Source organism: Elephas maximus, chromosome 12 (assembly GCF_024166365.1).
Source record: "Elephas maximus indicus isolate mEleMax1 chromosome 12, mEleMax1 primary haplotype, whole genome shotgun sequence".
Lineage (NCBI taxonomy): Eukaryota > Metazoa > Chordata > Mammalia > Proboscidea > Elephantidae > Elephas > Elephas maximus.
In genome coordinates this window covers 69,524,254-69,544,096 of record NC_064830.1, presented here as the reverse complement: position 1 = coordinate 69,544,096, position 19,843 = coordinate 69,524,254, and the positions used below count along the sequence as shown (strand labels likewise).

At 50.1% G+C, this 19,843-nt stretch overlaps 1 protein-coding gene across 1 annotated transcript in view; it reads left to right on the top strand.

Annotated features, from left to right (window-relative positions):
- Positions 1–19,843, top strand: part of LOC126087495 (uncharacterized) — a 153,667-nt gene that overhangs the window by 15,748 nt on the left and 118,076 nt on the right. Inside the window, exons 10-14 of the mRNA XM_049905028.1 lie at positions 5,644–5,747; positions 8,945–9,110; positions 16,305–16,490; positions 16,608–16,760; positions 17,383–17,527. Of these exons, the coding sequence (XP_049760985.1) occupies positions 5,644–5,747; positions 8,945–9,110; positions 16,305–16,490; positions 16,608–16,760; positions 17,383–17,527 (754 nt within the window). The remainder of the gene's footprint in view (positions 1–5,643; positions 5,748–8,944; positions 9,111–16,304; positions 16,491–16,607; positions 16,761–17,382; positions 17,528–19,843) is intronic.

The window sequence follows — 19,843 nt, the reverse complement described above, 5'->3', positions numbered from 1 at the left end:
CTGTGCGAGCAGCAGTCCTGTTAGGCCCCTAACTCTAACCTTCCAGGCCTAGCTCAGCCTGGAGATCTCTCAGGAATCCTCTAACCATGCTCAGGCCTCAGCATTGAGGACTTCCCTCAGCCAAATCAGAAACAGATGGTCCAGGTCTCCCTCAGAACCCCTAGATGTTTAAGTCAAGGGGTGGACATGATTGAGGTCAGAACCCAGAGAGAGTCACAAGGCTCAGAGATGTCTGCCCAGTTCCCACCTTTTTTCTTTCCAAATTATTTTTATGTTTTCTTGTTGTGGAGAATATACGCAGCAAAACCTACACAAATGCAACAGTTTCTACGTACACAATTCAGTGACACTGATTACATTCTTTAAGTTTTGCAACCATTTTCACCCTCCTTTTCTGAGTTGTTCCTCCCCCTTTAGCATAAACTCACTGCCCCCTAAGGTTCCTTATCTAGTCTTTCTAGTTGCTGTTGTCACTGTGATCCCATAAAGATAGTTCTTAAATGCTCAAGGCAGACATTCTTTACTAGTCAAGCTAAACTACTGTTTGGTTTTAAGAAGACTTGAGGGGATATTTTTGGTTTAAGGTTTATAGGTGATCTCAGGGCAATAATTTTGGGACTTCATCCAACCCCTGTGGCTTGAGAAAGTTCTCTCCTTCTTTGATTCTTGACAGTCTGAGACTCCGGGGGTCATGCTGTGACCTTGGTGTCCTCTTTCCTCCTGTTTTGTTCTGAGATGGAGCCTGTAGCCACGTGTAAGAGGAGAGCGTGAGAGAGGAGGCTTAACTTGATCCCTGGGAAGGAAAGCGCTGCCTGGGCCCTATTCTGAGGGCGCCTCTCCACAGTGCCCTCCTGGTAGAGACTTCCACGTTCCCAGGAACACCTTTTGCCATCAGCAGACCCTTGCTGGCTGATTTGCCCAACCTGTGAACACTTCTGTTTGTTCAGCAAGATGAAGGGCTTACTGTGTGCCAGGCACTGTTCTCAGCCTTTGTGCTGAGCAAGACAGGCACAGTCCCTGCTTTCATGTAGTTTAAATCTAACCTGGGGGAGGTGGATAATAACCACATCAAATAAATGAGAGTTTCAGCTGGTGATAAGAGGAAAACAGAGCAGTGGGTGTGGCTGAGTGACAGGCCACTTTAAACAAGGGGTTCAGGGAAGGCTCCCCTGAGTAGAAGATGGAATGAGATCTGCGCTGATCAGTGGAAAACCCAGGGTGCTCTGGGAAGAGAATTTAACTTGTTGCTGTTGAGTTGATTCTGACTCACGGTGACCCCAAGTGTTATAGAGTAGAACTGCTCCATAGGGTTTTGTTGGCTTTAATCTTTATGGAAGCAGGCCACCAACCCTTTCTTCCGTGATGCCACTGGGTGGGTTCGAACTACCAACCTTTGGGTTAGTAGATGACTGCAAACTGTTTGTGCCACTCAGGGACCTTGGACAGGTTTTGGCAAGGGCCAGAGTCTTGAAGCTGGACCAAGTGGGCATGTTTGAGGACCAGGCAGGACCGCTTTGCTGAAGTTTAGACAGTTGAGGGATCCAAGATCCACCAGCGGGGAGCTGTTCTGCAGGGCCTTGTGGTCAGATGACTTCTAGATCTTTCTAGGTGCATGGCAACCTTTGTTACACCATCCCCGCTATCTCAGCTCAGTGCTGGGCGACATCAGTGACATTTGGGGGTTTTCTCTGTGTCTGCTATTACTGCGCCACCTCAGCCTTGCTGCCAACTTTAGCATGAGAATTACAGGCTTTCCTTGAAGGCATTACAGATAATGGAATTTTTCTTATTCAGACCCAAGAGCCTGCTTGCTGGGGGGAGAGGAAGGAGATGGGTTCAAAATATATGTGTTTGTTTATTTGGGATGCCCTAAAATAAATACCTGCTTCACTGGCTGCTTTCACAGGCTGAGGACTTTGGGAATACTATGTGCCCAGCATGGACAGAAATAGGCTGTCCAGCTGGCCCACTTCGATGGGGGCCTTTACATTCCAAGCATGGGGCCAGGTGTACTGAGTATGCACCCGCCCTCAGTAGCTGGAGCAGGGGGCTTTTCAGATATTCCAAGGCCCACAACCACCTCCTAATCTTCTGACTGGGCAGGTCTGGGTGCATAGCTTGTCTGTTTATAATACAGGACCGGGTGGGGCGCAGTGGTGCTGACCTGACCGTGGTCCTGCTTGGCTGTGGGAGGTGTTGGGGGGGCGGGCAGAGTGCCAGGGGGCTTGAGCAGGGGCACTCACTAAGGTGGGGCCAGCTGAACACCTCAGCCTCAGAGGGCTGTGGGGAGAGAGGAAGCAGGGAGGGATGAGGATGCAGTTTTAAATGATAGGATGGTTCGTGAAGGCCGCACGGAGAGGGTGAGATTTGAGCAGAGGCCTCGTCCTCATGTCTGGCCCCAAGAACACTCCTTGGCTGCCCAGACCCAGCGTTTCCCTGGCAGTGGCTGCTCAGGGCACAGAGTGTTGTGGGCCTGGGTCCCCCATCCTGGGAACTGGCAGTGCCAGCCCCAGAGAACACCATACGGCTGTCTTGTGTTTTTAGTGCTGCAAAGAAAGTGAACGATTTCTACTGGGGAGGTCCCTGGGTAAGGGATGGTGTTGCGGGGGAGGGGTGGTTGCTGAAGACCTTGTTCCTGGAAATTGCTCTTCACGGACGTGTTGGTGCCCACCAGCCAGCCCCTCAGCCCTCGGAGGGTTGAGGGCCTGACCGGGTTGCCAGGGGGACCTCGGAGGCTACGGCTTGAAATGACTTTGCTTCACCATTGTTGGTGGGCAGGAGACAAGATTTGCTTTTCAGTCTGGAAACAAAACCAGGGCTCAATAGAAAGCAAATTCCCCAGCCAGGCCCACCACAGAGAGAGCTGGGAGTTGTGACATGGGGGGCAGCAGGCTGGGGTGGCTGGAAGCATCAGTGAGGGATGAAGAAGGCAGGTGCGCTTCGGGGTGGGTAGGGGAAAAGCACAGCGAGCCAAGAGTCTGCTCTGCCGGGCTGCTCATGACCCCTGTGGGTGTTCTGAGACTCAGGGGCCCAAGTTACAGGCACTTAATTAAACAGTCCGTACAGCCAGGTTTTCTGAGACAGTGTAGACGGTGGTGTGCTGGAGCTGGCTTATAGCAGCTCGGCAGAGTAGATTGTGAAATTTCCAGGAATCGTGAAGGTTGGTTGTTAACACAGCTGTTATTAAAAATTAAGTTATATCAACTTACAATTAAATAAATTATATTAGAAGCATAGACAATAAATATTAAAAATTATCACCACCTAGTTATTTTACTGCATTTTGCTGTATTATCTTTGCACTTGAAGTTGTTTAATCTGTTGATGGTGGAAATACTATATAATGTCGTGTTAATGCATGTCTGTACCCAAGTCTGCATCCAGTGATATCACAGTGGTAGCTTGAAATCAGCCATGATGGGAATATTTACACCATGGAAATTGGCAAATACCGCAAATCAGGGCTTTCTTTCTTCCTCTCTCTCTTTTTCTTTCTTTTTTTCATGCCATTGAGTGTGGGACACTGGTTGAGAGTGTAAGTTTGGTAGGATGCTAGTTAAGAGGCTGGGTTCAAATATCGTCCTCTGTCATCAACTGTAGATTGGCACCTGACTCGGCTGCCCTGTATGTCAGTTTCCTTCTCTGTCGAGTGGGGATAATGGTAGGTCTGTCCCCATAGGATTGTTGTGAAGGTTAAATGAGATGCTACATGCAAAGTACTTAGAACAGTGCCTGGTACAGAGTAAAGGATCCATACAAAGTAACTGGTGATATTATTATTAGTTGTTGTTATTAGGGGTGGTGGTGGTGACACGGTTCTAATCCAGGAACCTAGCACCCTTTGCTTCTATTCTGCATCCTTCCACCTCTGCCCCCTTTTCTTCTTCTGAGTTTCACCTGTCCCTGCTGGAGGGGAAACCAGGTTGAACTGCCCATGACCCCTGCTGCTGTGCCTGGCTCTGGAAAATTCGTTCAGAAGCCAACATTTGTGACCTAACCCTAACCCTCCCCAGAGCAGGAGGTGTGCTCCAGGGCTGACGCTGTCCATTTCAGGCAGGAAGAGGCTTAGCCAGGCCTGGAGGTGGCTGCAGACTTGATGACTATCTTAAAAGTGCATATGTGTTCCTTGCCCAGGGAATCGTAGTCGATGTGGGGAGAGGATTCACCTATCGGAGGGCAAGGCAGCTGGTTTGGACTCAAGTGCCCAGGGTAGCTGCCCTGAACTGGGGCAACAGAGCGTCTTTGAGGACAGTGGTGGCCAGGGGTTGTTGGGACAGCTGCAGGCAGCCTGCACAAGGGGCTGGCTGTGTCTTGCAGGGGGCAGTCCATGAAGAGCTCAGGACTACCCCAAGAGAAGGCACAGTATGTGGCGGCTGCCTGGGACTCTGGGGGCAGGCAGGCTGGCAGGAGGGCCTGTTTCTGCAGCCCACGTCTTGCTGAGCACAACTTGTGTGCACGGGGACACAGTCACCAGCATCAGTAGCCCCTGGCTGGGTGGGGGTGTCTCTCCTGGCCTTGGCTGAGCCCAGGGGAAGTTGGAAGCATGGAGCTGCCAGCAGGAAGTGGGGCTCTGGGTCTAGGCCGATGCTGTGGGCTTGAGATTAAAGAGACACGGAGGAGGGAAGGCGGGGACAGATCTCCCAGACCAAATATCTCCTGAAACCTGAAGGGTGCACACTTTGAATAGAGTCGTTTCTTCCTTTGTGAGTGTTTGGTCACTCAGAGGCTGTACAAGGAGCAAGCTCCCCAACCATGCTTTATTAGCCACCGCAGTTAATAATTCTGAAAAACAGTCATAAGTTGTTTTTCATCAGAAAAGTGAGAAAAGATTGCCACCTTACATAGCTCGGGAAATGCGCTGAGTCTCATTAAAATAATTGGATTATAATCATAGCGAGTGTTTATCAAGCTTGTGTTGGAACATAAAGCTCGTGAGCGTAGGTAACATGTCTGGTTTTTCACCTATTTTATCCCTAGCCTCTAGTGCAGTGCCTGGCACGTAGCTGGTGTCATCAGCTACTGCTGAGTTGGCCCCTGACTCATGATGACCCCATGCGCAATGAAATGAAACGTTTCCTGGTCCTGTGCCATCCCCGTGATCAGTTATGGATCGGACCGTTGTGACCCACAGGGTTTTCACTGGCTGATTTTCTGAAGTAGATCACCAGGCCTTTCTTCCTAGTTCATCTTAGTCTGAAAGCTCTGCTGAAACCTGTTCAGCATCACAGCAACACACAACCTCCACTAACAGATGAGCGTGTGAAGTACATTGGTCGGGAATTGAACCTGGGTCTCCCGCATAGAAGACAAGAATTCTACTGCTGAACCACCAACATCCCTGGCACACAGTAGGTGCCCAATAAATACTTGTTAAATTAAAGAACAGAAGTGTGCCACCTTCTGTGCCAGGGGCCTAGGGATTCAGTGGAGAGAAACCCAAGCATTCGGCATGATCTTTTTGGGTCTTAGGACACTTTATGCAGAAGGTACCAGCGTTATTCCCACTTTCTCTGTGGTCATGTCTGGTGGCAGAGGCACAGATAAGAGGACCCTTGGGGTTGCTCCTCCCTCCACCCACTCTGCTTCCCACCCAGGCATCTCCTGGCTGAGCCTCTCATGCCGTCCGTCCCCTCTCATTCCCAGGCCGCTGAACTGTTCGTGACTTTGGTAACTGAGCTCCGGGACCTTTCCACGGAGGAGCTGATGGAACTCTGGCTGCAGTCTTCCTTTAAATGTCGGGACAACTGGTAAGGGACTTGCTGGGGGGCGGGGGGGGGGGCTGGACAAGGAGCTTGCTGGGGGTCCCTGGGTGGGCTGGGGGGTTCTTGGCACTGTCCTGGGTCCCCACTGAGGGATGGATGATATTAGTTTCCTAGGGAGCCCTGGTGGTAACAACGGTTAAGTGCTTGGCTGCTGACTGAAAGGTTGGTGGTTTGAACCTACCCAGTGGCTCCTTGAAAGACCAGATGATCTGCTCCCATAAAGATTACAGCCTAGAAAACCCTATGGAGCAGTTCTACTCTGCCACATGGGGTCAATATGGTTGAAAATCAACTCCACTGCACCCAGCAACAATACCAAAAGGGCTCTGTAACTAGGTACCATGAACTGGGTGCCTTAAAACAACAGAAATGATGTATTACCTCACAGTTCTGGAGGCTAGAAGTCTGAAATCAAGATGTTGGCAGGGCCATGCTCCCTCTGAAGGCTCTAGGGAACAGCCCTCCTTGCCTCTTCCAACTTGTGGTGGTTGCCGGCAGTCCCTGGAGTTCCTTGGCTTGTAGCTACGTCACCCCAGACTCTGCCTCGTCATCACGTGGCCTTCTCCCCTGTGTGCCTCTGTGTCTTCTCCTCTTCTAAGGACAGCAGTCATTGGATTTAGGCCCCCCCGCAATCCAGTATGATCTCATCTTAATGTGAGTCCATTTGCAAAGACTGTATTTCCAAACGAGGTCACACAGGTACTGAGGGTTAGGACTTGAACATATCTTTTGGGGGGCACAGTTCAGCCCACAATGGATGGCGATATCTCTGTGACACTGACTTGTCCTTTAGTCTGGTGATGTCTGCCCAGGAGAAGGAGATTAAGTGGGGAGCCCGGAGTTCCCACAGGAACTCTAGCCCCATCCTGCCCCAGGGTAGGAGCTGAAGGGCCTGGCTAGATAAAGAAGACTATTGTTCCCTCTCCCAGACAGGACCCTCTTGCTGGAATTAGCATTCCAATGGGCCTTGGGTATCCTTCTGCTGTGGGGGGTGGGTGGGTGGAACTCAGGGGTGGTGATAGGCTGGGCTGGCCACTCAGATGCTGCTGACCTGGGGCCAAAGAGACCACCAAGTACAGAGAGAACTTTTGGGGCCCTAACTCAGGACTGTGCAGGGTAGGGCTTAGGGCTCCTTCCCAGAGCCTACCCATCCATCAGGCCCTGAACACACAGAGCTTGGGCCTGTGAGCTTTTCAGGGGCTCTCAAAAATATTTGAGACCTGAAAAAATGTATTGACTCCAAGATATGGAAGGAAAAAACCCCCTGCAAAAATCAGCATTAACAAGTTGCTGTCGAGTAAGTTCTGACTCACAGCGACCCCATGTGTGTCAGAGTAGAACTGCGCTCCATAGGGTTTTCAATGGCTGATTTTTCAGAAGCAGATCTGGGTAGACTTGTACCTCCAACCTTTCGTTAGCAACTGAGCCTGTTTGCACCATCCAGGACCTCCCCAACATTACCAAGCGTTTAATCGAATGACTGTAAAACATAATAGCTAACGCACCATATGCGGAGACTTAGTGTGTGTCCAGTACCTTTTCAAGCCCTTTGTCTGTATTTTCTCATTTAATCCTCCCAACAACCCCATGGGGTAAACTCGTTGCCGTTGAGTTGATTCCTACTCATAGCGGCCCGATAGGACAGAGTAGAACTGCCCCACAGAGTTTCCAAGGAGTGCCTGGCGGATTCAAACTGCTGACCTTTTGATTAGCAGCCATAGCATTTAACCACTATGCCACCAAGGTTTCCACCCCATGGGGTAGGTGGTATTATTATCCCTACAGAGCACAGAGCAGTTAAGGAAACTTGCCCAGGGTCACACAGTAGAGTTGGGATTTGAACTCAGGTGGCCTCTGCTTCTTAATCCAGTTCTTACATCCTTGAATACAAATGATATTTTGACCTGTGCTTGTTTAATTATGCTTGGCGTAGAGAGGGGTCTCTGAGTAGAAGTGCCAAGGGCCTGCCAGACTTCATATGGAGCTGCCTGGGCCCCTGGCCACACACCTTCCTTGTCACTCTGGTTTTTCCCTCAAGCCCCTGTGTCTCACCTGCCCACCTAGATGTCAGGAGGACTTTCCCAGATCTAGAAGTTTCCAAAGGACTGACACTCTTGAGAGAGTTCTCTTGCTGCCGCTGCCTCTTCCTCCACCTGCACCCTGAGCCTAGTTCCCGGGGGCACAAATCTAAAGGAAGACAGAGGAAATGTCAGGGAGACAGATGGGAAGGGCAGGGAAGCTGTTACTCAGACCAAGTGGCCTTTGTGTTCCTGAGGATGCATGGTCATCTCGGGGCAGGTCTAGTCATCAACATCCCCATCTTACAGATGTTTATGGGGTGGATGACAGTGGGGGGAGGTGTGGGTTGGAGGGTTTAATCTACCTCTACCCATACCTCCAGCTGCCTCCTGGAGCCTGAGTTCTGGGGAGCCTCCCCTTTCCTCCCCAACAGGGGGACCCACCTGCATTCGACCATCATTTCTCTATTCAGACCTACACTTCTACAGAGTTGGCAGCTTGGCTTCTGTCATGAGATTCTTAATCTTACTGCAATTTCCAAACAAGCAAAACAAAAACAAACCCCAAACAAAAAACCCTGACCTGGGGCCAAGAGTATTCGAGGTTTGAATAGAGGCAATTTGCTAACTGTGGTCTCCTGTCCGATGGCAGGGGATTCTCACCCTCACCTGGTGACATTTGCCTTCATGGGTTTCAGAAGAGCAGTGGTTGGGAATTCGTGTTCCCTAGAGCCACTGGGTTTTCTGATGGGCAGAGCTGCCAGGATTGTTGTCCCTGGGTGGTGCAAATGGTTAACGTGCTTGGGTGTTAACTGAAAGGTTGGAGGTTCAACTCCACCCAGACGTGCCTTGGAAGAAAGGCCTGGCAATCTACTTCTGATAAATCAGCCATTAAAAACCTAAGGAGCACAGTTCTACTCTGACACACACGTAGGGTCACCAAGAGGCAGAATAGATTTCACAGCAACTTGTTTATTGCTGTACCTGTGGGGCCTAAGAGCTTGTCTCTGGGCTAGGCTGCCTGGGTCCAAGGTCTAGCTTGGCCCCTTTGAAGTGTATGAGTTTGGGTGCATTGGAGCCTGGGTTTCCCCTCTGACACCCTAAGGCATCTGAGATGAAGGTGTGGGTTCCTCTCCTGATACCCCGTGGACTCTCGCGTTTCAGGCAGCCGCTGGTGGACGCCCTGCCCTGCTGTGGCACCGAGCACTGTGTGTACCTCATGCGGGAACTCATCAACACTGGGGAGGTGGAGGCCGATGAGGCAGAGGCCTGGCTCTGGTCACTGGCTTTCCTCCCGCAGCCCACGGACACCATGGTCCTCACACTGCTGGTGAGCCCCTGCCCCTCCCCACCCGGACCCCCATGTTATTATCCCTCCGCAAACATGGTGAGGGGCTCCTCTTGTCCTGGAGGACCTGTAGCGGGGCTGGTCTGGTATAGGCCTTGGGCCTCTGTGTCAGGTTATGTGCAGGCTTTGGCATCAGAGGGATCTGGGTTTGAGCCTCTGCAGTGTGCTTCCTAGCTGTGTGATCCCAGGCAAGTAACTTAACCTCTCTGAGCCTGTTTTCTGATCTGTAAAATGGGGATGGAGCAAGAACCTGCCTCCAGGGCTCATGGTGAGAAATGAGACACTGCATGTAAAGCCCTTTGTCTGGAGTCTGGCTTGAGTCTGGATATATTTATATAGAGCCGCTGTTATTATTATTGCTGTGAACAACCATGATTAATGAGTCTTGAAATTAGGAAATCTGGGGGAAACTAGGCTAAGAATTTATAGCAACACATGCAGGCCTTATTTAACCCTCATGATGCTTCTATGAAGTAGGTGCTCTTTTTTTCCCATTTTACAAATGAGGAAACTGAGGACTAAAAGAGTCTGGGCATCTTGCCCAAGGTGATGCTGCTGCTCTCCCTTCCCTCGGATTATGGGGTACGTCCTCACTGCTTGGGGGGTGGCGCTCGGCACCTCTCACCCTGATGTCCCAGGTGAAGGTGGGTGAGGACTTAAGCCATCAGAGGGAGTTGAGTAGAAACACTTTCCAGCTGTGACTGGCCAGCAGAGTCCTGGGGTATCAGACCCTACATTGGACGAGGGTGTCTCCTGTGTTTGTTGGGCTCTGGCTGTCTCTTCAGGTGGAGTATAAGGAGCACCTGCCTTCTGACCCCTGACTTCAGGGTTCCTAGTGGGGCCTTTCCCAGAAGGCAGTGTGGTTGGCTCAGCTCAGCTGAGCAGACACGAGTCGGGGTCCTACTTGGAGCCAGGCCTGGGCTCTGAGGGGCATGACATGCAAACCTGGCCTGCCTGCCTGCAGCTCATGGCTACCAGGGATGCCAGCACCACCAAAACCTATCCAGGGCTCACACCAGTGCTGGGCACGGTTAGTCCCCGCTGGGAACATCTCCTCTTTCTTCCCTTTTTTCCCCCTTCCCTTCATTCATTCATTTGTTCATTTAGGCTTCAGTGCGATGGTTAAAACCATAAACTCTGGTTCCAGGCTTCCCAAGTTCACATCCCAGCTCTGTGCCTGACTAGTATGATGCCGGGCAAAGCACTTAACTTTTCTGTGCCTCAGTTTCCTCGTCATTGAAATGGGGCTATTTCGTGGGGTTACCATGAGGATTAAAATGAGGGGTGATGGCATGTGCAGCGTATCACATACATGGCTGCTGTTCTTGCTTGTCAGGGACAGGCAGCGAACTAAGTAGGTGAAGCCCCAAGTCTCCCTCTGCTGCCTCACCGTGACCTTGTGCTTCTAGACTAGGGCTGTGAGCTGGCGGCGGGGCAGTACCACCTGGGCTGTGTGTGCCCGTCATTTCATCCAGCTAGCAGGGGTGTGCCATGTGCCAGGATTGTCCCGGACATACAGGCACAATTAGTGCAGCCTGCAAAGGTGGGAGAGAGACAGCTAGAAAGACAGGGAGACAGATGGAAAAATAAGGACACAGAGAGAGATGAAAGAGAGAGGAAACAGAGAACTAAAGACGGAGAGAGACAGACACAGAGACTGAAGAGAGAGGGAGATTTAATAAACTTTATTTTGGAAAAATTTTAGATTTACGGAAAAGTTGCCAGGATAGGACAGAGTTCCCGTGTACCCCTCCCGGCTCCCGCCATGTTAACACCTTCCTTCACCATGTGCACCTGTCACAGCCCAGAAACTAACACGGGTACATTGCTGTTAAGCAGACTCTGGACTTCTCCTTGGATTTCACCCCTGTTTCCACCCAGGGTGCACGCTGCATCTGGTGGTGTGTGTTTGAAATCACATTGTAAACTAGGCAGTCAGGAAACTGCAGCACTCTTAGGTGTACAGCTAGATGCATTTTCGCCCACATGTTCACTTGTGTCACCACTCCCAGAATGAGATAGAGGACGTTTCCGGCTCCCAGGGGCTCCTTCGTGCCCCATGGCCAGGTCACCATGGCTTTGACCTTCTCCATCACTCAGTGTTGCCTGCTCTTGACACTCACGTGATGAGCTTGACCTTTCTGGGGCCTGGCGGCTTTCCCGTGACATTTTCTGCGAGACTCATCTGTGTCGTTGTCATCATGAGGGTCAGGATTCTGTCCTTCTCCATTGCTGGGCTGTGTTCCTTTGCCTCCTTGCCATTTCCTTTCGTAATGGTGTTTTGTTGAACAAAAGTCCTTAATTTTGGTGAAGTCCATGTTACCGTCTTCTCTAGCTAGTGCTTTACCTCCCCAAGGTTGCGATGCTCCTGTATTTTCTTCTACGAGCTTTATGGCTTTGCCTTCTGGGGAGGGTTGGTTGGTTTTAATTGTATTGTCATAAAGTACATATACCAAAATATTTGCCATTTCAACCATTTTTCAGTATACAGTTCAGGGACATTAATTCCATTCACCATTTGCGCGACCATCACCACCATCTATTTTTCATCACCCCAAACAGACACTGTACCCCTTCAGCGATAACTGGGAGTTTGAACTGGAACGAGATATACACCCCAGATATATTGAATCAGAATCTACAGTTTAACAGAATTCCCAGGTGGTTCTTATGTATAGTAAATTTTGAGAACCACTGCTCTACAAGCGGAAACCCTGGTGGCGCAGTGGTTAAGAGCTGCGGTTGCTAACCAAAAGGTCAGTTGTTTGACTCCACCAGACACTCCTTGGATACTCTATGGGCAGTTCTACTCTGTCCTGTAGGGTTGCTATGAGTTGTAATTGACTCGATGGCAGTGGGTTTTTTGGGGGGGGGCTCTACTTTTTTTTTTTCTACTAGTGGTTCTCAGAATTGGTCCCTAACACAGCCCAGCAATGGAGAAGGACAGAATCCTGACCCTCGTGACGACAACGACACAGATGAGTCTCGCAGAAAATGTCACGGGAAAGCCGCCAGGCCCCAGAAAGGTCAAGCTCATCATGTGAGTGTCAAGAGCAGGCAACACTGAGTGATGGAGAAGGTCAAAGCCATGGGAACTTGTTAGAAATGCAAGTTCTCAGCAGGGGTTCAAAGCCCTGGCCATAACTTCCGTTCTGTCCTCCCCCAGCCCCTGATAAGCTCTAATGACCTTTTGTCTCTATACATTTGCCTATTCTAGGTAGTTCGTATAAGTGGGATCATACAATATTTGTCCTTTTGTGTCTGACTTCTTTCACTCAGAATAATGTTTTCAAGGGTCGTCCATGTTGTAGCATGTATCAGGATTTCATTTCTCTTCATGGCTGAATAATATTCCGTTGTGTGTATGTACACATTTTATTTATCCTTTCATCTACTGCAAAACCCTGGTGGCATAGTGGTTAAGTGCTATAGCCGCTAACCAAAAGGTCAGCAGTTGAAATCCACCAGGTGCTCCTTGGAAACTCTATGGGGCAGTTCTACTCTGTGCTACAGGGTGGCTGTGAGTCGGAATTGACTCGACAGCAATGGGTTTGGTTTGGTTTGTTTTTTCATTTATTGATGGACACTTGGGTTGTTTTCACCTTTTGGCTACTGTGAATAGTGCTTGCCATGGACACCAATGCACAAGTATCGGTTTAAGTCCCAGCTTTCAAGTCTTGGGTACTATACCTAGGAGTGAAATTGCTGGGTCATATGGTAATTCTGTGTTTAACTTCTTAAGGAAGGGGGAGGATTGGTTTTGAGAGGACAGAGAAGAATTGGGTTTTCTATGAGATGAGTGAGCGTTGAAGTTACATGGGAAACATGAAATCAGTTGTATAAGAGTCATGGGTTTGGGAATAATTTTATCTTTCCATCTTTAAAAGTTTAAAAACAGTGAATGTTTTAAACAGACTTTTAATTGAAGTATAACCAAGCCCGTTCAAGTAAGAGGTTTCTGCATTAATTTCTGGCTTTCTGGTTCTCCGCAAGTGGGGCTGGCTGGCCTTTGAGATATTTACTCTAGGGCAGTCACCGACCAAACCGCGTCCCTACTGTCTGGGCCAGTCTGGGTACCCAGGGCTGGCACTGGTTCCACTGCCCTCCAGGGCCACTGATGAGGCTTGCAGACCCGGGTTCCCTGGAAGCCATGTGGCCCTCAGGGTGCAGGGTGGCTCTAACCCTGGTCCTGGGTTACTCCCAACCCCCTGACAGCCTTCCTAGGGCAAAGTAGGCAGTGGTAGAGCCCCTGGCACCATCTCTGGCAGCCTGGAAGCTTCCGTCTACAAGTCTGATTGACCTTTCTCCATCTTTTCATAACCCCTGCCCTCCCAGCCAGCCCTGCTTCCCCTCCTTTGTGTTAAGAAAACAGGGAGTGTTTGTTTTCGTTTACCAAATATGGAATAACATTGAATGTGCTTTTTCAAGCTACACAGCCCCCCTCCTTTCACAAAGAAAACACACATTGAGACATAGAGCCCAAGACTCACACACATGCATCCTCAGGTGCACACACATACACACGCACACAAGATACATGCACACATGTGGGACATGCCTCCCATGTGCACACACATGGAACATGTACACAGACATAGACACTGAGGCACACTCTAGCACACATCAGGATGCTCCCATACAGGGACACGTACTCATGGGGACAGGCAAAGACACACACCCACAGGGCACATGTTCACATACCTCCAACGCGACGAGTACCCACACACTGAGATGTATCAAGAGACGTACACACTGAGACACACACCAAGACTCGCAGTGCACCCTGAGGTGCACACACACACACACTGATGCAGGTACACACCGAGGCACACCTCACCCACACTGGACACGCACACCATGAAATATACTGGGACACACGTGCACACGTATGTACACACACAGGGATATAAAGGACATGTGCACACATGTACCAGGGTGCGCTAGGACATGTGCATATAGGAGGTACTCATGTTGGAACACGCATCCACACTGGGATGTGCACACATGCACACACACATACATATACACTGGAACATGTGCACACAGGGACATGTACAGACACAAACGAGGACACATACACGTTGGAACATGCACCCACACTGGGACATGCACAGTGTGTGCACACTCACCGTGGGACTCGTGGGTGTGCACACACACACCAAGACACATGCATACATATGAAGTGCTCACACAGGGACACATGTGCACAGGCCCCCCACTAGGATGCATATGTACACCAGGATGCGTGTACACCCCATGGGAATGCACACACAGACACAGATTCTCAAATGCTTGCCCGCCAAGATGCACACATGCAGACCCCCTCGCACAAACCAGGTTAAGAATCATGTGTCTAAGGAACAGCACTGGTGCAGAGATATTCTCTCCCTGTGAGGCCAAGATTCCCCTGCACTGGGGCTGCACCTGCCTCTGGTGCCCAGGGGCCTGGTTTTCACGAGCGAGCCAGAGTTTGCATTCCGAAAAGCAGTTGAGGGTGTGGTAATACCTGGCCTTGGCGCCAGAGTGTTCAGTTTCCACCATGTCCTAGCTGGGTGGCCTTGGGCAAGTCACTTGATGTCTCTGTGTATCAGGCTTCTCTGCAAAATGGAAATGGCAGTCACTCCTTCCTTGTTTGCAATCGTGAGTGAGGGTTAAGAAGGCGATGTGTGTGATGATTAACAACAGAGCCATCTGAGTGTTGATTAAATTAATCACATTTCTCTCATTTTCCTCCCAGAGTTCTAGAACCAGCTCTCCCCAGCCCTGAGTCCCCTGTTTACTTTCCTCTCATTTGAAGGTTTTTGTGGCCCGGGGTGAGGGTGGCTGGGCATCTGGGCGGCTGGGCTTTGCCCAGGAGCTGGACTAGCCTGTCACACTCCACCTGCGCACAGTTGCTGCCATTTCAAGGCCCCCGGAAGAGATAGGCCTGGGTGAGTAGGGTGGTCTGCCCCCAAAGGAGGACTAGAGTCAACTTCTGCTCCTCAGGGAGCTGGGCCCAAGGTGCCCTGGGGCCCACTTCAGGGCAGGGCAGATGGACAGAGGAGCTGGGCTCTGGTGCCCAGAGAGGCAGTCCTGACAGCGGTGTGCAAGAGCTGGATGCCAGGCCTCCCAGATTTTTATGAGCCAGTTGTTAAACACGGCTGTTATTAAAAAGTAAATCATATGAACTTGCAATTAGAGAAATTACATTAAAAACAAAGGTAACAGGTATGGAATGCATAGCTTCTTTTTTTTTTAACGTGGTGAGTATATATGTAATGTCATTTGCCATTTAAAATTTTTGCGTGTACAATTCAGTGACGTTAATTACATTCATCATGTTGTTCAGCCATCACCTGCTATAACACAAATACCACATGGGTGGTTTTAAAGAACAGAAATTTATTTTCTCACAGTACTGGAGGCTAGAAGTCCAACTCAGGGTCTCACAGCTTTGTTAATTCCTTCCTTGTAGGTAGCCCCAGGTGTTCCTTGGCTCCTTGGTGATCCTCTCATAGTGTCTGTCTTCATGTGTGTGTCTGTTCTTTCTATAACTCAGAAGTCATCAGGTTTAGGGCCCACCCTACGCTTGTATGATCTCATTAACATAACAGAGACAACTCTGCTTCCAAACAGGATTACATCCACAGGTATAGCGCTTAGGATTCCAACACGTATTTGGGGAGGACACATTCAATCCATAACAGCCACCCCACCCTGCCACCCTAAATTGGTGATTGAGCCTAGGGTTTCTCAACCTTGACATTGACCTCTGGAGCCAGAAAACCTCTGTTGCGAGGGGTTGTCTTCTATCCTGTGCCCTTGTAAGATGTTGAGCAGCATCCCTGGCCCCTACCTACTAGGTGCCAGGAGCACCCCTCAGACAACAAAAAATGCCTTCAGACATTGCCAGATGTCCCCTGCCCCCGACCAAGGTGCCTTGCCCTGGGATGAGAACCCAGTGTTAGCGTGGTGATGTGCTTCTCCATCTTAAATGCACATAACAAGTGCCCCTGTGTGCTTTTAGAAATGCTCAGTGCCTGGACCCCACCACAGACCACTTTGTCTAGAATTTCACGGGCGGGGGTAGGCCTCTGGGTTTGTAGGAAGCATCCCAGTAGGATCTCCCCACAGGGAAGCCCGTGAATGACCCTTGACCAGCCACCTTGGGGTGGGTGGGTTGGTTTCTGTCCCCAGCCACTGCTGCAGACGCCAGAGGCCAGTCCCAGTGCCTTCCTCAGCATCTCAGCCCTGGCATATAACCTCTGTGCCTCTCTGGATGGGCCCTGTGACCGGTTGCCTGGTATCAGCGCCCTTATGAGGATCCTCGGAGCCACTTTGGGCCGGAACTGTTCCTGCCAGGACCCCTCGGACATTGGCCAGGTGAGGATAGTCAGTGCCCTGACCCTGGGGCCCTTGGTATCACCTGTGCCCTGGGAACCAGCAAGTGAGGCTGGTGCCCTGCCCAGGCCCCATGGCCCTGCTACCATCTTGTTCTAGCTCCAGCTCATGCTGAAGGCGATTGGCAACGCCGGCCTGGCAGCCACAGCTCTCACTCCCATGCTGAGCGCCTGCGCAACTCTGAGGAGCAACGCCCCTGAGCTTCGGCTGGGGGCCATCCAGGCCTTCCGGAGGATTCCCTGCTCTGCAGACGTGAGCTCCTTGTGTTACAACATCACTGGTTTGGGATCGGGCAGTGGAATTGGATCTTGAACCACTGTTTATTAACTCACTTATTCATTTGTTCATTCATCACATCTTTACAGAGCACTTACTATGTGTGGGTCACCAGGCTAGGCACTGGTGGGATCAGGTGTCCGGGTCTCTGCCATCGCAGAGCCTGTTTGGTGTGGGAGGCACGTGTTCATCAAATAAATACATAAAGCATATCATTACAAACGTCATTCTGCACTCCAAATCCTCTAGTGTGTAGTTCTGCAAACTACATCTGGCCCACCACTTGTTTTTGTAAATAAAGTTTTATTGGGACACAGATACACCAATTGTTTACATTTAGTTCTGTATTGAAATTGCCAAGGCTCTGGGTTGGAGAGGTCAGAGGACCTGGGGTTGCATAGCTGGGAAACCCCTGCTACCTCTCACAGCTGGACCATGGGTGAGTGTGTGTTGGGAAGGCGTCCAGCAGTGGAGATGTTGGGAAAGCTGGGTCAAGGCACTGGGGCCACCTGATGGAGCCTGGGCAGTCAGGAGATATTGCATTCCTGGGTATAGGTGGGTGGGCCCAGGCTGATGGCCTTCCCTCTGCCCAAGCCAGCGATCCGTGCTCTTCCGCCTATACCAAACCCCCGAGGAGGATGCTGAGGTCCGAATCAATGCCTACCTGGCCCTGATGAGGTGTCCTGGCGAGGAGGTGTTTGCCCATGTGCGGCGTACCCAGGCTGGCGAGCAGTCCACACAGGGTGAGCAGTAGCAGGGTTGGAGGGGAGGACTGGGGCTGGCTTGGGGTGCCTCCTGGTGGGGGTGGGGGTCTGGAGCATCCTTTCCTTCCTCTCGTCCAGGTGTTCTCCTATCCTCTTCCTGCCTCCTCTGTCTTGTCACGCAGTCTGGACAAGTGGCCTTGTGTGCCCCTCTCCCCTGTTTGGCAGTTCTAGTGTCAGTTCTACCATTGGACAATCTTGTAGAAGTTGCTTCTTTCTGGTCCTCAGTTTCCTCATCTGTAAAACAGGCAGGAATCATTGGCCCCTGAGGCCCCTTCCAGCTCTGGCCAAGTCATGGAGTACCCAAAAAAGAGACCTGAGACAGAGAAGGGATGGCATCTGTGAATCTCAGATCCCTTCTGGGTTCAGAGAGTTACCTTTATAGAGGGGGCCTCTGGATGTAGTTTCTGAACCCGAATATGTAACTTAAAAAAAGAGTTCAACTAGTATTTTTTTTTTTAGTTTTTCTATAATGCACAGTGGGTTGAAAGCCTGGAGCCTGATAGCCTGAGTTCCTAGCTCAGCCACCTCTTACCTGTGTGCCCCCAGACAAGTTTCTAAACCTCCGTGGTTTCCGTTCTATATGTGTGAAATGATGATGATAACAGTACTTTCCTCATAGAGTGTTGTGAGCATAAAACAAGTTAGTACACGAAGATATTTAGAACGTTTTAGGTGCTGTATGTGTGACGGTTGCTTTTAATGTTATTATCATGGCGGTGGTTGTTAGGTGCTGTTACGTTGATTCCGACTCCTACCAGCCCCATGTGACAAAGTAGAACTGCCACATGGGGTTTTCTAGACTGTGATCTAGAAAACCAGGAGCAGATCGCCAAGTCTTTCTCCTGCGGAGCTGCTGGGTAGGCTTGAACCACCAACCTTCAGGTTAGCAGTCAAATGCTTTACTGTTACACCACCAGGACTCCTTTATTATTATCACTACTGCTATTATGATTGTGGAGGCCTGGTAGCGTAGTAGTTAAGAGCTCAGCTGTTAACCAAAAAATCAACAGTTCAAATCTACCAGCCACTCCTTGGAAACCCCGTGGGGTCAGCTCTACCCTGTCCTAGAGGGTCCCTGTGAGTTGGAATCAATTCAAGGGCATCTAACAACAACATTATTGTAATAATACACCCACAGGGTCAGAATTTCAAAGCGTACATACAGCAAGGTATACATGGGAAATTAAAGTCTTCCTTCCTCTTCTAGCCCCGCGTCCTATTTCCTGAAGGCATTCACTGTTCACAGTTCTCCTGTGTATCCCATCAGGACTTGTAATGCATAAAACCAAAAAACCAAACCTGTTGCCATCGAGTCAATTTTGACTCATAGCGACCCTATAGGGTTTCCAAGGAGCGCCTGGTGGATTTGAACTGCTGACCTTTTGGTTAGCAGCCATAGCTCTTAACTACTGTGCCACCAGGGTATTCTTTATTTTTTATCTCCTTAACAACATCAACTGTAACAACAGTTCAGGATCACATTATACATGCTGTTGTGCTTTTTACTTTGAGTGTGCCTGGGAGCTTATCCATATAAGGGCATGTGGACCCTTTATTGACAGCTGCGTGGTGTTCCATTGTGAGCTTGTTCCATACCCATCTTACCAGTCCCCCTCTGATGTGCATTTCGGTTGTTCGTGTTTTTCTTTTGCTGTCAGAAACAACAGCCAAAGTGAATCTCCCTGCACGTCTGCATTTGAGTCCTTGTGCTAATCTCACTTGAGTATAGTTTCCTAGAAGAGAAATTGCAGCGGTAAAGGGTGTGCATGTTTGAAACTGTGATGTTATGTTGCTAAATTGCCTTCTAAAGAAATGGCAGCGCTAGAAGATGCAACTCTTGTGCATTGTCATTTTCAGGCACAGGTTGAGGTGTGTGGAGGGTGGAGTTGGTGACAGGCTGCTGTGATCACAAATTGCATCAAATAGGGTGCTAGGCCTCCCTGTGGGGGATCAGCCAAGGGGCTCAGCTTCAATGGCTTGTGTTTTGGCCAGTGGGAATAAGTGGCTGCCTTACCCACAAAAGTCAGACTTGGCTCTGTTCTGTGGTAGACCATTCCAGAAGCTCCCTGCTGGGCTGACTGAGAGGGCTGGGGGTTCCTAGTTAGACTCTAATATCCCCCACTGGACTTTTTCCCAGTTGTTATCTCCTTTGATTTTTGCCCCTGCAGAGACGCTGAGAGGGTCCCATCATGGATTGCATGTCACCCTTTTCCCAACCCTGAAATATGTTCAGTCTTTTAGGTCCAGGTTCTGCTCTTGATTGGTTTTCACTAACAGCCCTGTAAGCTGGTTGTT